This window comes from Ictidomys tridecemlineatus, chromosome 5 (genome assembly GCF_052094955.1).
Source record: "Ictidomys tridecemlineatus isolate mIctTri1 chromosome 5, mIctTri1.hap1, whole genome shotgun sequence".
NCBI lineage: Eukaryota > Metazoa > Chordata > Mammalia > Rodentia > Sciuridae > Ictidomys > Ictidomys tridecemlineatus.
This window is the reverse complement of record NC_135481.1, coordinates 157,348,640-157,364,046: the sequence shown is the minus strand read 5'-3', so window position 1 is coordinate 157,364,046 and position 15,407 is coordinate 157,348,640. Positions and strand designations below refer to the sequence as shown.

Below are 15,407 nucleotides of genomic sequence, written 5' to 3'. Positions count from 1 at the left end.
GTTTTTTTTTTTTTTTTTTAACATGGTATTAGAAAAGATAAGATCACTTTGCGGTTAGCATCTTTGGGTCGGGACACCCAGGAGGAAGAATCCTCTCATTTATCTGGTTTGCTATGGGGCTCCCTTGTGGTTCTGGATCTTTCATGCTTTGGTTTTCTAATCCCTAGCAGCTTTTTTCCTCCTTCCTGGGTGATTTCACTGCTCTACAGTCGGTTTTAAAGTTCTGGGCACCAACAGTCTCTTCCACTCCCCACCTGTATGCTCCTGGCGCCCCAAGACCTTAGAGGAGTGGTCTTGCAATTTCTGACTCTGCCCGCCAGAGGGAGCGCAGTTGCTGCCGTTGCTGTCTACCAACCTGAGGCCCGGAAGCAGTTCTCCTCGCGCGCGGGGCGACTTCCGGCGGAGTGAGCACAGGGTCGGGACGTGCCGGCTTTCTAGGGTGGCGGCGGTGGCGAGATGACCACGCTCCGGGCCTTCACGTGCGACGACCTGTTTCGCTTCAACAACATGTGAGTAAGACACGTCCTGAGCCGGAAGCTCCTGCCCGGGCCCCGCTTCCTGGACTGCCAGCTCTGTCCCTAGCTGCGACCCTGGCCGGACCCCCTCACCCAGGCCGGGGCCTGGGAAGTTACCCCGCCGGCCGACTCTTGCGTCTCCTTCTGGGCTGCGGGGGTCCGAGGCCCGGTGGGTCCGGGACTGATTGCGCACTGGCATTGGTGACCTCAGCCAAGGCACTTAAATAACTTCATCCTTTAACCCTGCGTGCCCATTGAGTACTGGGCAACGCCGGGGCCGACTCCAGGTCGTTGTCAGGGTGCGCTGGGGTGGCGGAGCGAGGTGGGCGAGCGGTCCCGAGCCGCGGGTCTGGGCTCCACGCTTAGTTCTGGGGCTTACCGGTTAGTGACTTTTGGGTACTGTGGACACACTAAAGTACCCGCGGCGGAGGCTGTTGCAAGGTTCCGACTGAGGTCAATAGCTAAGTGTTTGCTGGGAACAAATCCATTGGTTAAATTGTATCCTAATGAAGTAACATTGTCATCATTGTGTCCCACCGCAGCAGGTGATGTCGCAGTCGTAGTGTTTGAACGTTTAGTTACTGTATCTGCACATCCCCGGAGTAGACAACTTTTTTTTTTTTCTTTCTGTCGTGGGAAGTCCAGGAAGAGGGCAGATGATTGTAGAGATCCATCGTATGCAGAGTCCTGGGTTCAGTCTTGAGTTAAGGCAAGATCCGTGACTTGCAAGTACTTTAAAAAACAAAAACAGTTTATTATCAAAATTCCTAAACATTTAGAAGAGTTGAAAGAATTTTGCCTTGAGCTCCTATAGGTACCACGTGGATTTTACAGTTGGAATTTTATTTTTACTACACTGGTCTTATCTCACCTTTGTCTGTCCATCTGTCAGTCCCCTAATCACTTTTAAAAACAATAGTGCAATAAGAGAAAACTGTGGGCCAGTGATTCAGATTCAAATGTCAGGAGTGTGGAAAAAACTTTAGGATGAGGTGGATAGGAACATTGAGTAAGGCTTGGAGGATGAGGAAAATGTTGGGGAGGAGGAAGTTCATTCTGGAGAAGGTGTATAAGTGAGAAAACAAGAAGTTTAGTCAGATAGCTGGTATCAGTGTAAATTATAGTAGTTGACTTCTGTATCAGCAGTCAGGGAAAAACAGGTGAAGCTGGTCTTTGGATCCATCGTAGAGGTGTTTAAATGTGATTCTGTGGGAAGAATTTTCTGTTGGGTCTGACTTGTGATTTCTCCCTGTCCCATACACACCTGTTCTGAATGCTCATATAATCACTTAGTCCACTCAATTATGTGGTGCTGACATCATTTTACTTTATTTTATTTTGAGTAAGGTATTGCAAGCTTATATGAATTGTCCCAAGTGATGGAGCCCAGAGGTGGGAATGGGTTGAGCCAGGCATTTTCTCCAAGGAGATTGGCCCTGGTGGTTCTTGGAAAGTTGGTCCCTGACTATAGGGACTGTTTTAAAAATGCAAATTCTCTGATGTTTGAGACCATTGCTCTAAAGAAGTCCCTTGATATCTGTGGGGGATTTGTTTTAGGATCCAACATGGATCCCAGAGTCCAGTGATGATCAAGTTCCTTATTTACAATGGCATAATATTTGCATATAACCTATGTGCCTCTGACACACTGTAGATTGTCTGAGATTTACTTATAATGCTTCATATAATGTGAATGCCTTATAAATAGTTGCTTTACTGGGTTATTTGGGGACCGATGACCAAAAAAGTCTACTCAAAGGCACAAATGCAATTTTTTTCATATATTTTCAATCCAAAGTTGGTTGAATCCAAGAATGCAGAACCCACAGACATGGAAGGCAGACTGAACTCTTAACCAGTGTGCTCTGTGGGGTGTGAAGTAATTAGAGGAAATGAACCAGGCAGGTAAGCCACTTAGGAGTCCTTGGCAATGGCCCAGAGATGATGACTTGACAAAGGCGCAGGTTTGGGAGGTGCAGATGGGAGGTGACATGGTGGCCGAAGTTTGAGGAATAGACAAGTCAAAGCTTGTAGAATCAAAGATCTAGAAAGGGACAACACTGTTTTATATGAAAATGAATAAAATTGAAGGGTATAATCATGAACACTATAATCAAACTTTAGATTCCAGGTCACTTTGCTTGCTTAGCCTTTTCAGCATATACCAATAAGGTATATGGGAGCTCCCTTTGTCTCCACTTTTATACTCCTTTTATTGTCATTTTGGTTGGAAACAAAATCATGCAGGGTAGGATTGCAGAAGGAATTGAAAAAAGCATTAGATATAGACTGTTGCAATTAATTTAACTGAAATTTTATTCTTGGAACAATATTTGAGTGCCTAATAAGTGCCAGTACTAGAGCAGCAATGAAAAGAACAAAAATATTGATGTCTTTATGGAATTTACATTTTTAGAGATAAAAGTGGTAAATACAACTTAGTGTTCAGTATGAAGGAAGAAATAAAAGCAGGGAAGGAAAATTGGAAGTGCTTAGGAATTCAACTTTAGGTAGGGTGTTCAGGGAAGATGCCATTGAAGAAAGACTAGATGAAATGAGGGAGTGAGTCATTTGGATACCAGGAGCTTCCAGATCAAGGAGACAGTAAAGATATCTGTGCAAAAGATATTTCAAATAGGAGGCAGCAACCAGTGTGGCTGGTATATCGTGAGTGCAGGCATGTAAGAGATGAAGTCAGAGAGTCAAAGGCCTAGTTCTTGGAAACTCCTTCCTGGGACTTGGGCTTCTCTGTCTTCTCATTAAGACACCCCAGTAGAAAGGTCAGGTAGGCATCTGGGCATGGGGGTCTCAAGTTTAGGTCTGGACTAAAGATAGGAATTTGAAGATCCTTACTGTGTGGATGATGGCAGGTTATCAGGAGACTATATGACACTAGTGATGGAATAACTGTAGAAAGAAAAGTCTAGAATATGCCCAAAGGTGTCAAGGAGACCGGTCACTGAGGTGGGAGAAAAAACTGATGGAGTCTTGGAAGCCAAATGAAGAGAGTGTTTCAGGAAGAAGGAATGAGGAACTATGTGAAGAGCTGCTGATGACTAAGTGTAAATCCTATTTGTAAATTTTTTCTAGGGAAGAGACAGAAATTTGAGATGCAGATACAGGATACAGAATCGCAAGAGCAGGGTCCTGAGTAGTGAGAGGGATGAGAGGGGTGGGATCTGCTGGCTGACACTCCATGCCTAGTGACAGAAGTGCAAGCAAGCATCTGATGGTCATTAGGTGGGTGGATTCACTGGTGGGACTTTGGTGACACTTTCTTCTCTTCTTACTGTTGTATTTTCTTTGTGATGAAATAGGAAGCAGCTGAGATAGAGAAGGGGCAACCTGTTGGAGAGTCAAGGTGAGACGAGAGGATATGAAGTAGTCAAGAAGTGTAGGAGAGTGAATCCCCACACTGTGTTAGAGCAGTGATTCTCCAGGTGAGGGTCAGGGCTCTGCGGGGTCCCCAGGATTGTTTTGGAGTTCTGCAAGAACAAAACTATTTTCATAGTACTAAGATTTTTTTTAAATGCCTTTTTCACTCTCATTGTCTTAAAAGCATACATTGGGGTTTTCCTGATGTGTTATCTTTCAACAGCAAGCATAACAAATCCTTGAAAATTCAGCTGGTTTCTTCTAAAGCCAGTCATTGCAAAACTGTTAAAAAGTATCATTGTTGCTAAGTTTTTGTTTATTTTCCAAAATATAGTGATTTCTTGGTAAAGTTATTAATGTTAACATATAATTGACTTAAATAGATTTTCAATGAATATTTTTAATTTTAAAACATCAATATATATATAACCTATCTAAACTAAAAGTTGAATACTTTTTTAGTGTAAAGAGGGTTTTTGAAACCAAAAAGATTGAGAACTTACTGGAATAGAGAGATGTAATATGGCATTGTTAAGGGTACCAAAAAACTTGACTATAAATGGGAAGAAGGTTGAAAGTTGCTGGTTTGTGTCTGAAAAAATAACAGTTCCATTAAATGAACAGGAAAGTGAGAGGCCAGAGCTGGTTGGGGATGGAGGATATAGGTTTTAAGAATGGTGTGATGATGGTGTGGTAGTACATGCTGGCACCAGGGCCAGGTTGGGGAAAGCCTCCTTCAAAAATGCACAATGGAAAATATAGGAATGGGGCCGGTGGAAATGTAGGAGTAGGTAAGTAAAAACTGAATGTTCATATTTATAAGGTGGAAAAGAGAAAGAAAAGACTGTAAGGGAAGGCCCCACAGGCAGGTAGAATCCTTGTGTGAAATGGGGTAGCAGGCAAGTTTGACCTGCTGTCTATATTCATGATACTAGGTATATACCTAGTTGGTCCCCAGCTTCACTAACAATTTATTATCTTCTATAAGATTCTTGTGCAATTTTTAAGAGTAAAATAATTTGTAAAGCAGTTAAATGAAAATGTATAGATAATTTTATAGTTGCTGTTGACAACTCATGATGGCTACTAGGTAGTATAAACCATCTTTCTTGGCTCGAAAGTTAATTTTAAAGTTGTGGAGTAAGTATATTTTGTTTTCCTGTGGCATATTATTTTTTGTTTAAGCAGTTTTATTAAAACTGGTTTTTGTAAACACTGCTTATTTTGACATTTCTTTTGTTTCTTTCAGTAACTTGGACCCACTTACAGAAACTGTATCCTTTTTTAAAAAAAAAAAAAAATTAAATGAAGATTTACCAGTAAGGAAAATGGAGAAGTAAAAGGAAAAATTACACAAAAGGGCTGAAAACTTTAAAAACCTGTAAATCATTTTAAAAAACAACGAAAACAATAGTTGCCTTAAATCTGCCTGACAAACTACTCATATATATATACTTTACATAAATCTGTAACATTATAGCTCCCTTGCCCACCTTGCCCCATAGCAGTAGCATGGCTGTATGTATATACCAGAAAGCACAGTGACTTCAGTAAGATGGCTGTTTCCTTCTGAATAAAGTCTCCAGTAACCACTCTCTTTGCAATTTTAATTATCGAATCATTCCCAGAGTAGCTTTGGTCTTCCTGTTCCAGGTGGCTCCAGAGCAAATGGTCAGTATGGCAGCAGAATCTACAGAGGGGAGGTGAGTGTGTCCTTCCATTTTAAGAGTAATTTTGCAAAGCACCATAAAGTACCTGCCTCCTGCCCCACCTGTCTAGTCTATTCGTAGTCCAGAATTAAGCCCAACTTGAAATTGGGACTTGTTACTAAAGTGAATAGAGGATTTGGGATAATAATTGATAGTCTCTATCATCATCCCAACATAAAAATGGGCAGAATATGGAAAGTTAGGACATTCTTGGTTATGTTGCTATAACAGATAACTACGTATCTTCAGTGGTTTAAAATGAAACATTAGATTTCTGGATTATGCTTTATGTCGATTGCAGATCGATAGGATGTTCTGTTAATTGATAATTTAATTTATGCCCCAAGAGGGCATAGTAGAAGCTTATAAACTTGTAAAGACTTCCATCTTACCAGTCAGAAAACATGCAAACTTAAATCAAAATGAGAAACCATATGTAACAGAGCAGATGATCCAGAAATTAAAAAAAAAAAAACCCTCAATATTAATGATGATGTGGTAAAAAAAGCATTCTCATAAATTGCTGGTGACAGTATCAACTGGTATAGTCTCACTAGAAGGTGATTTTGAAATATAATACTTAGAGATTCCTTTCTGAAAGCAAAAATAATTTTTAAAAATAGAGGCACTTTTTATCATAGGTAAGCAAATTCAGGTCTACGGGCCAAATTTGGCCCACTTTTTTTTATGTAAATAAGATTATATTGAGACGTGCCCATGCTGACTAATTTGTTGTCTGCTTCCCTACATAATGATCATCCTGTATCTAAGTATCTGTGTAGCATTTATCATCTAAGATTCTTACTTGTTCACTGTCTGTTTACTCATGGACTATGAATGTCAGATTTACTCTGTGTTGCTTGGCACATAGATGTTCAATGCATTAATTTTTCTATAATTACATTGGAAAATTAATGGCTAGTTCCTATTTTGGCTTCAGCCATGAAACTGACATGCAAACTTAAATTAAAAAAAAGATATGCAAACACAATTATGTTTTTTTGTTTTGTTTAAAGGAAACTTTTACCATCCATTACTTTTCATACTCCTTAACAGGATCTAGTGTAGGATTCTTTTTTACTTATAGTACCTCACCCACTGGCCAGAGACCATATGGTCCACAAGCATAGGAAATTTACTGTCTAGGCCTTTAGAGAAAAAGTTTGCTACCCCTGAGTTACATCATGATAAAAATTATTTCAGGAGAATTATATTGAAATTTTGGAATTCACACATAACAAGGATATAGTTAAATAAATTAAGATGTATCCAAGAAGGACTTACAAAGTTTTTTGGGAAACTAGAAATGACCCAGGTGTCTCCTGACAGGAGACAGAGTATTTAGATTTGTCTTCATATCAGGGAATCCTACACAGTAGTAAAAATTAACCACAGGTACAGGCTATAAGAGGACTATAGATCAGAAACAAAATTGAGTAGAACAAGAAAAATCCACAAAGCTTTCATTTGAATTTTTAAAATTGTAACTAAAAGTATCTCCCTGTCTTTAAAAGAAAAAAGTCAAAAGTTTTTGAAGAATTTTGAATGCCAAAGGAAAATTCTTACTGTATAATAAGGGAAAATATTAGAATGCAAATCAATTTATAAAATGTGCTTTTGAGTGGCATCTAAATTTTACAGTTAAATTCCATAATCAAAGTGAGTTCATATTTGAAACTAATCTGTTAGGTCCTACTGGTTGATTTGAGGAGTAGGCAAGATGATTAAGGAGTGAGTGGCTTCATGGCAGCAAGACTGGATGGCCTGCAATGTTAGGGTTGTTTTAGTTCTCAAAATAATGACTGTTCCTCAGAGGAGAGTTGGAGGATTTGAAGAATTTAACACTTGAGGAAATTTTCCAAAAACTTTTTTTTGTAATAGCACTGGTATTAAACCCAGGGCTTTGTGCAGGCCAGGCAAACACTTTACCACTGAGCTTTGTATGATTGATGGTGTCCTCTCATTAAATTGTATCAGAGTGCTTATACTGAGAATACATATAGGAGAGTACCTATCAGTAAGGACACCCTAGGGTCAAAGAGTTAAGTAATGAGCAGACATACTTGATTCCTTTAATCACATTTTATCTGCATTATTAAAATTTGAATCAGTGGAGGGGAAAAATAGGTAATTATTGCCTCTGAAAGGACTTAGTTTGTACTTATTTTCAGTTTCATGGCTGAAACCAAAGTAGGAACTAGCCATTAATTTTCCAGTGCAATTATGGAAGGATAAATATATTGAACATCTATGTGCTAAGCACCACAGAGTAAATCTGACATTCATAGTCCATCAGTAAACAGACAGTGAACAAATAAGAATCTCAGGTGATGATAAATGCTACACAGAGACTTAGATACAGGATGGTCAGTAAGAAGGGAAGCAAACTGTCCAAGAACTTTGGAGTCCTGATTCTTTGCTTTCTAGCAGTCTCCATTTCACAACTGAGATGATATGTCTAGGCAATTTTGTAAAAATTCAGTGTTAACCTGAATATTTCATGTATTGGGCATAATATAATTAGGAGTTTTACAGCGCTGAAGATAAAGTAACAATTATGTTTTTTTGTTTTGTTTTAAGGGAACTTTTTACCGTCCATTACTTTTCATACTCCTTAACAGGATCTAGTATGGGATTCCTTTTTACTTACAGTACCTCGCCCACTGGCCAGAGTATTTCATCGTTGCAGAGGCACCTGGTGGAGAATTAATGGGTTATAGTAAGTATAAAACTACTAGAACTTTTTTGGGTAGAAAGTTAAGATTTTAATGTGGATTTCAACATGATTGCTTTAGACTGTAGAATTGGAATCATGATGCCTGTGTTTTATTTTCTCTTCAACTACTCAACAGCTTACTGATCACTTCTCTTTTAGCGAATGTTCTAGGTAACAGTGAACCAAGCAGACATGATCTCATTTTTCTTGGACTTTCATTCTATATTTATATCATGGTTTATTTGGCATATATAATATGTGGATTGTATCATCTTCATTGAATTAGTAGCATTACTAACAAAAATTTGAGCTGTGAATTGTCTCTTATTGTATGCACATACCCACATATATACATACCTCCATGAAAACTTTTCCTGATTCTATAAACAGATGTGGCATTTCATTTGCAAGGGAATTTTCAAATAAATACCATACCATTAACTGGATACTTAAAAATGAAAACTTCGGGGGCTGGGGTTGTAACTCAGTGGTAGAGCACTTGCCTAGCGTGTAGGAGGCACTGGGTTTGATTTTCAGTACCGCACATAAATAAATTTTTTAAAAAATGAAAACTCTTGATTTTATGTTAATCAGTGTGTCTAATTACTGAATGCTTTTGTTGTTGTTGTCGGCAGTTATGGGGAAAGCAGAAGGCTCAGTAGCCAGGGAAGAATGGCATGGGCACGTCACAGCTCTGTCTGTTGCCCCTGAATTTCGACGTCTTGGTTTGGCTGCTAAACTTATGGAGTTATTAGAGGAGATTTCAGAAAGGTGAGATCCAGTTTTTCAAATATACTTAGTGATTTATGAACCCTCACCATTTTTGACTGTAGAACATCTGTAAGATTTTTCCCCCACTTCTAGCTGAGTAGCTGCTGTATCTTTATACTTTGCAGGGTTTTATTTTCAACTTCTAGTAGTTCTTAGAACTGTCTGTCACCTATTCTAAGTGATGTCATTGTTCCTGTTTTGTTATTGAGGAAAATTAAGGCAGAGTGTTGCAGTGACCTGTCATAGGCCTATACGCTGGATAATTGGTGAAATCAAAGATTAGCCTTCAAGGAAGGTTTATTTTTGTGTTCTTGCTACTATGGCATAAGTTCCTAAATTTTGTTTTCATTGTTCTGCGTATCTTAGTAGAATTTTCAGTGTTCCTGTTCCAAAAGAAAATAGTTCCATCTTAAGTTTAATAAATATTTACAAGCCTAACAACTTGTAAAATAGCCACTTTGAAAAGATAAACTGAAATAACATGCATATTCATTTCATTTTTAACTGTGTGGTTATTATCTATTAATGATATGTGCACCAAGGGCATTGAATGGTTTAAAAAATTTTTTTGTTGTTCTAGAGTGCTAGGGGCACTCTACCGTGAGCTACATACATCCCCAGCTCTTTTTATTTTTATTTTGAGACAGGGTCTTGCTAAGTTGCTGAGGCTGGCCTTGAACTTGTGAACTTGTGATCCTTCTGCCTCAGCCTCCCAAGTAGCTGGGATTAACAGGTGTGTTCCAGTGACTGAATGACTTTTTAAACCTTGGAAATTCACCATCCTGTTTCCATTGCTATTCATGTGGCACTAGTGCTTTTTAAAATTACAGCAACTGCCAAAAACCCAGCTTCATAAAAATATTATGTAATTAAAAGGAATGTAGCATGATGTTGAATTTGTTAACTACTTTGAACTAGAATTTTGCCAGTATCTGACATAAAGTTTTACTGTGTTTTCCCTAAGCATCTTGAAAATCCTATAACCCTTTTATGAATTTGGGATACCTGAGTGCAGTTTGGGAACTGCCAACATTATGACATTTTAAAAAGGGAGAGTCATATATTAAACACTCTCACTATGTGAGATAAAAAAGTAGTATAGTAATTAAAAGGAAGGCTTATCCCATTTCTCATTCTAGAAGAGTCAAGATAATGTAAGTCTGACCAATTATTCAGATGTCATTTATTTTTCAAGGTAAATGTCTGAAAGAGTAGTAGGAAAGTAGATTGTTATGAAAAAAAGGTCTGGAGGCTTAATTTTCACATAATTCTTGGACTTAATAAAGGCAAATTTTAAAGAAGTAACTGTGGCCACAAACATTCTGAGTCAAGTAGGATGCCAATCCCTTTAGAGAATAAAGGAAATGATGTTAGCTGGAAAAGAAGTTGACTCTAGACTTTACAGTTTTTTTTTTAAAGTTATGCCTAGACTGAATAAGGAAGGGAAGAAAATTTTTAATAATACATAGTTTATACACATTTATTAATGACATCCTTGTTGGAAAAAAGTTATTTAGCATTCTTGTATAGCAGATAGAATGATAGGAAATAAGTTCCAACTGTAACCTTGCACATGTGTAATTAATTATAGGATAGATTCTCTATCTCTTTGAGTAGAAAACCACTAAGCTTCTTCCCTTCTAGTATTAGAAGCTTCATTATTTTAGGGTAGCTGTTAAGACTTAAGTTATTTGTATGAGTGTATGTATAAATGCATGTATTTAAATGTATACATTAAAAGTAGAAACAGTAGATAATTACTAAAAGAATCAGTCCAAAAGAAGAGAAAGGAAATTTAAACTGGCAATACAAAAAGTATGAAATAAAGCAGTAGCTATGAATTCAAACACTATCAGTAATTAAAATAGGAAATGTTAGGACTAATGATTCCAGTTAAAAGACAGAAGTGTATTGTATTTACAGGAAATATTTATAAAGATTAAAAAATACACAAAGATTGAAAGAAAAATTTAAGGTATCATGTCATGCAAAGTCTAATGGAAAGAAAGTTGGTGTACTTCCATTAAGTTACATTATAGTTGAATAATTATTACCAGAGTAAAGAAGGGTCATTGTATACAGATAAAAGATTTAATCCATCAAAAAGATGTGTTAGAAATTTTATGTACCCAGTGATATAAATTCAAAATAAAAATCCAAAATTTGACAAAACAACAGTGATAAATAGATAGATGATTATTATAGTGGGAAATTTAAACATGCTTATTCCTGATAGAACAATAGACAGAAATTGCTTAAGGGTATAGAATGAAGGTCAGTGAACTTTTTCTGAACCAGAGAGTAAATAGAGTTTTCAGGTCACCTGAGATCTGTTGCATTGTCTTATATTAATTTATTTTTAACTCTTCAGAATTATAAAAGTCATTCCTTACCTTGAGAGCCAATTCCTACCTTAAAGGATTTCAATTAGGTACTATAACTTTCTGCAAAGAGAGCTTTGGCTTTTCTGGCAAATTTTAGCAAACATTTAAGAAATGACTATAGTAAGGTCACTTTTACACAAGCAAAAAAAAAAAAATCTTGGAACATTCTTCAACTTATTTTTTAAGGCTAGGATAACCTTGATAACAATACCTGATAAAAAACACGAAAATGGAAGAACTGAGGAAATCTCATTCCTTAAGTGCAAAAAAAAAAAAATCCCAGAAAGATCATGGGGCAAATGAGTTCAGTGGATAACATCAGGAACAAGGTTGTTTTAACTTCACACTAAATGAGAACAACTGTTTTTTCATTAAGTGCAGTAAACTTGATACAATCCAATATTCATTCTTGATTAAAAACCAAAAACAACAAACTATTAGCCAACTAGGAAAAAGGAAGAGAGTGTCCTTAACCTAAAAGAAAAATTATTATCAATAATAAACCTCTAGTAAATATACTTTATGGTCACTAGATGAACATTCACAAATCAATTCCAGATTTATTAAAAACTTAGATGTAAAAGGCAAAACTAAAAAGCTCTTTGGATATAAGATAGAAGAGTGTTTATGTGACCTCAGGATACAAAAGAATAACTTGGAACAGGCCAAAACGTGCTTAACTGTAAGAAGAAGGTTTTATGTTCAACCTTACTAACAACTGGAATAAATTTGATCATCAAAAGACACATTGGAGGGCTGGGAATGTGGCTCAGCGGTAGATCGCCCGCCTAGCACGGGCGGGACCTGTTTTCAATTCTCAGCACTACATAAAAATAAAGGCATTGTGTTGTGTCCATATACAAAAAAAAGATATTTTCTCTCTCTCTCAAAAAAAAAAAAAAGATACATTGGAGATAATGATAAGACAAACCACAAACAGGGAAAAGATATTTCTAAAAATATTGTATAATGCTGAATATCCAAAATACACAGACAGCTGCAGCTTGGGGGAAAATTGTGTAAAAGACTATTGAATATTGAATAGGAGAAATCTAAATGATCAATAACCAGAAATATATTCAGCCTTGTTAGTAATCAAATGCAAAAATCACACTGAGATATCATTACACCATTAGTGTGGCAAAAATAAAAATGTCAGTTGCATTAAAGCTTGTTACTGTGGGATTGGAGTCTCATCCACTTCTATAGAAGGGTAATAAGTTTTACAAGCAGTTTGGAAAACAGGTTGGCATTATCTAATAAAGTTGAAAACGGTTATGACAATATATATCCTAGTTATAGAGATCTTAGATGATACTATTCCACAAGATGCTCAATAAAAAAGTTTTCATAGCAGCATAGTTAGTGGTAGTGGTTGTTTTGTGTGTGTGCTTGTGTGTTTGGTGGTACAGGAGATTGAACCCAGTGCCTTGCACATGTGCTAGGCAAGAGCTCTCCCACTGAGCTACATCAGCCTCCACAGCATAAACTGTACTAGTACAAACTGGAAATGCTTTTCAGTAGGACCATGGATGGCTTGTGGTGTATTCATACAGTGGAATGCTTAACAAAGTGAAGATGAACAAGCTCCAGCTCACAGTGCTGACTGAGGCGAATCACAAAGGAATGCATAAAGTCTGATTCCATTACATATAGACAACAAACAGGAGGAACTAAACTATAATAGATGGTAAACTGACAACAGAAAGCAAACAGAAAATAGTCTGGTCACAAGGGTCAGATGTGGAGACCTCTGAGTAAATGAACGTATATTACCACAAAGACCTGTGGGCTTCAGGGCTGCAACCAACATCCTGCTATGACTATTTGCCGTTTGTGCACATGAGAGAAAACATCATGTGCTATGACTGTTTTATAAAATAAGCATATCAATTACTCTGACATAAAATACACAGTAATTTTTAAAAACCAGTAGCAAAATTGTAGGAAAAAAATTATATTTTAAGAAAACGTATTACAGCTTTTGACTGTTTGCAAAAACAGTCATCTTTTTGTACCACAGAATTGTCAAGCTGCAAAGTCATGTTACTGAGTAGTAGTCAAAGCAAAGTAAAAACAAGTATTGTTTTTAAAAATCTGTATTTATTACTTCCTAGGGTTTCTCACATTCCAACATCTTTCTTTTTTTTTTTTTGTTTTTTTTTTTTTAAAGAAAGGGTGGATTTTTTGTTGATCTCTTTGTAAGAGTATCTAACCAAGTTGCAGTCAACATGTACAAGCAATTGGGCTACAGTGTGTATAGGACGGTCATAGAGTACTATTCAGCCAGCAACGGGGAGCCCGATGAGGATGCTTATGGTAAGCTCCCTTCCAAAGCAGTAACTCCAAGAAGAAGCCAGAACAGTTAAATTTTTTCTCCAGGTTGAAATATTCAATTATTTTAATATATTAAAAAGAACCATATTGGACTTGGATATTTAAATCACCTTTAACATGTTTATGAACCTTATTAGTGATTAATTTACATTAACTAACCAGTGGTCAGTTTTTATAAATTATTATTTCATAATATTATGAGTATGGTATTTAAGATCGAATGTGTATAATGAATTAAATCCTGGGTGGGGTTTGGTTAGCATCTGATACACTTGGAATTGGAAGTCTTACTTATAAATACATTTCTCTTAGAGTCTGGAAGTGGGAGTATAGGACAAAATCTTTTATGGGAACTTTATCTACATACATTTAAAATTTGATATGAAGTGTTTTGATACTTGGATACTTCACATTAAACTTTGCTTCCTAACAGATATGAGGAAGGCACTTTCCAGGGACACTGAGAAGAAATCCATCATACCATTACCTCATCCTGTGAGGCCTGAAGACATTGAATAACCATAGGCAGTGGTTCTTAGGCAGTTGTTCCAAATAGTTTATGGACAATATTATTTTCATTGGATGATCTTGGAGCACTATTAGGAGAAAAGTAATCATTTAGGTCTTAAAGACTTTAAGAAAATACAGGATATAAACATTTTCAATCTCATTGTTTCCATTTAGCAATATCACATGTCTTAAAGCTGTTTGCTCTAATAAAATTCAATCAAGAAGGCAGCTAGGTCAGAAGGAAGCTTTCCACTATCATGATTCATAATGTCCACTATATGCCGGGAAAAGACTTGCTCCAGCCTCTTAAATTCTGTGCCTGAGAACCACTGCTGCATATATATATATATATTTTTTTTATTTTGTATTGAACTGTTAATTGAAGCTTTAAAAGCATATATGAAATGTATAAATCTAAGATGTATAATAAAATACATTGTTGATTCTATGTATGTTTTCTGGGTGTCTGCTGGTCATTTATACAACTAAATCAAGATTATGAAAGGGCATCAGATATATTTTTCTTACTTTTTTTTTTTTAACTACATAAAAATAAGCTGCTTGTCCTGTACAGATTCTTCCTAGTTGTTTCCTGGATTTTTTTCTTTCTTTCAGTACTGTTTAAATCCTGCCTTCCTAAATACAAAAAGAAGCTGATTTTTTTTTTTAAGAAGAAAAGGAACGTAATTCCTAAAGAAACCAGACCATAGGCTGACCATGTGTTTTCATATGTAGTTTCATTACCTCTAGCATCTGAAAATATCCAATAAGTAAAAGAAAAAACTAAAGAAAAATCCACATGAAATGATTAAAAAGCTTTTACTGTAAAAAGGATTTTGGTGAAGTTCAGGAAAAAGATAAATGCATCTTTTATGTTCTCCCATAGGAGAATAACTTTCCTTCCAGCATTTCACACTGGCACGTTTGTTATGATCCCTAACTTTTTCTTATGTCTACACGCAACCTAAACAGAACAGATAATTCTAGGAAGACTGGCTGGTCATTAACGTTCAGACCTATTTTTGTCTTTCCCCTTGACTGCATATTTAGTAAAGGACAATCAGATTCTCCTAAGACCTCAGTCAGTATA

The 15,407-nt window shown here is 36.5% G+C and overlaps 1 protein-coding gene across 4 annotated transcripts; it reads left to right on the top strand.

Annotated features, from left to right (window-relative positions):
* The first annotated feature begins 351 nt into the window (after positions 1–351).
* Positions 352–14,765, top strand: Naa20 (N-alpha-acetyltransferase 20, NatB catalytic subunit). 4 transcript variants are annotated; one of them, XM_005320428.4, is made up of 6 exons: positions 353–509; positions 5,140–5,164; positions 8,228–8,318; positions 8,951–9,086; positions 13,644–13,789; positions 14,241–14,765. In XM_005320428.4, exons 1-6 carry the CDS (start codon positions 457–459, stop codon positions 14,324–14,326), a joined length of 537 nt encoding a protein of 178 aa, XP_005320485.1. In that variant the 5' UTR covers positions 353–456; the 3' UTR covers positions 14,327–14,765. The 4 variants fall into 4 exon arrangements, with proteins under 4 accessions (XP_005320486.1, XP_005320485.1, XP_077907471.1 ...); XM_078051344.1 differs by lacking the exon at positions 353–509 and adding an exon at positions 3,851–3,876; XM_005320429.4 differs by lacking the exon at positions 13,644–13,789 and having other exon boundaries at positions 352–509.
* Positions 14,766–15,407: the final 642 nt, after the last annotated feature.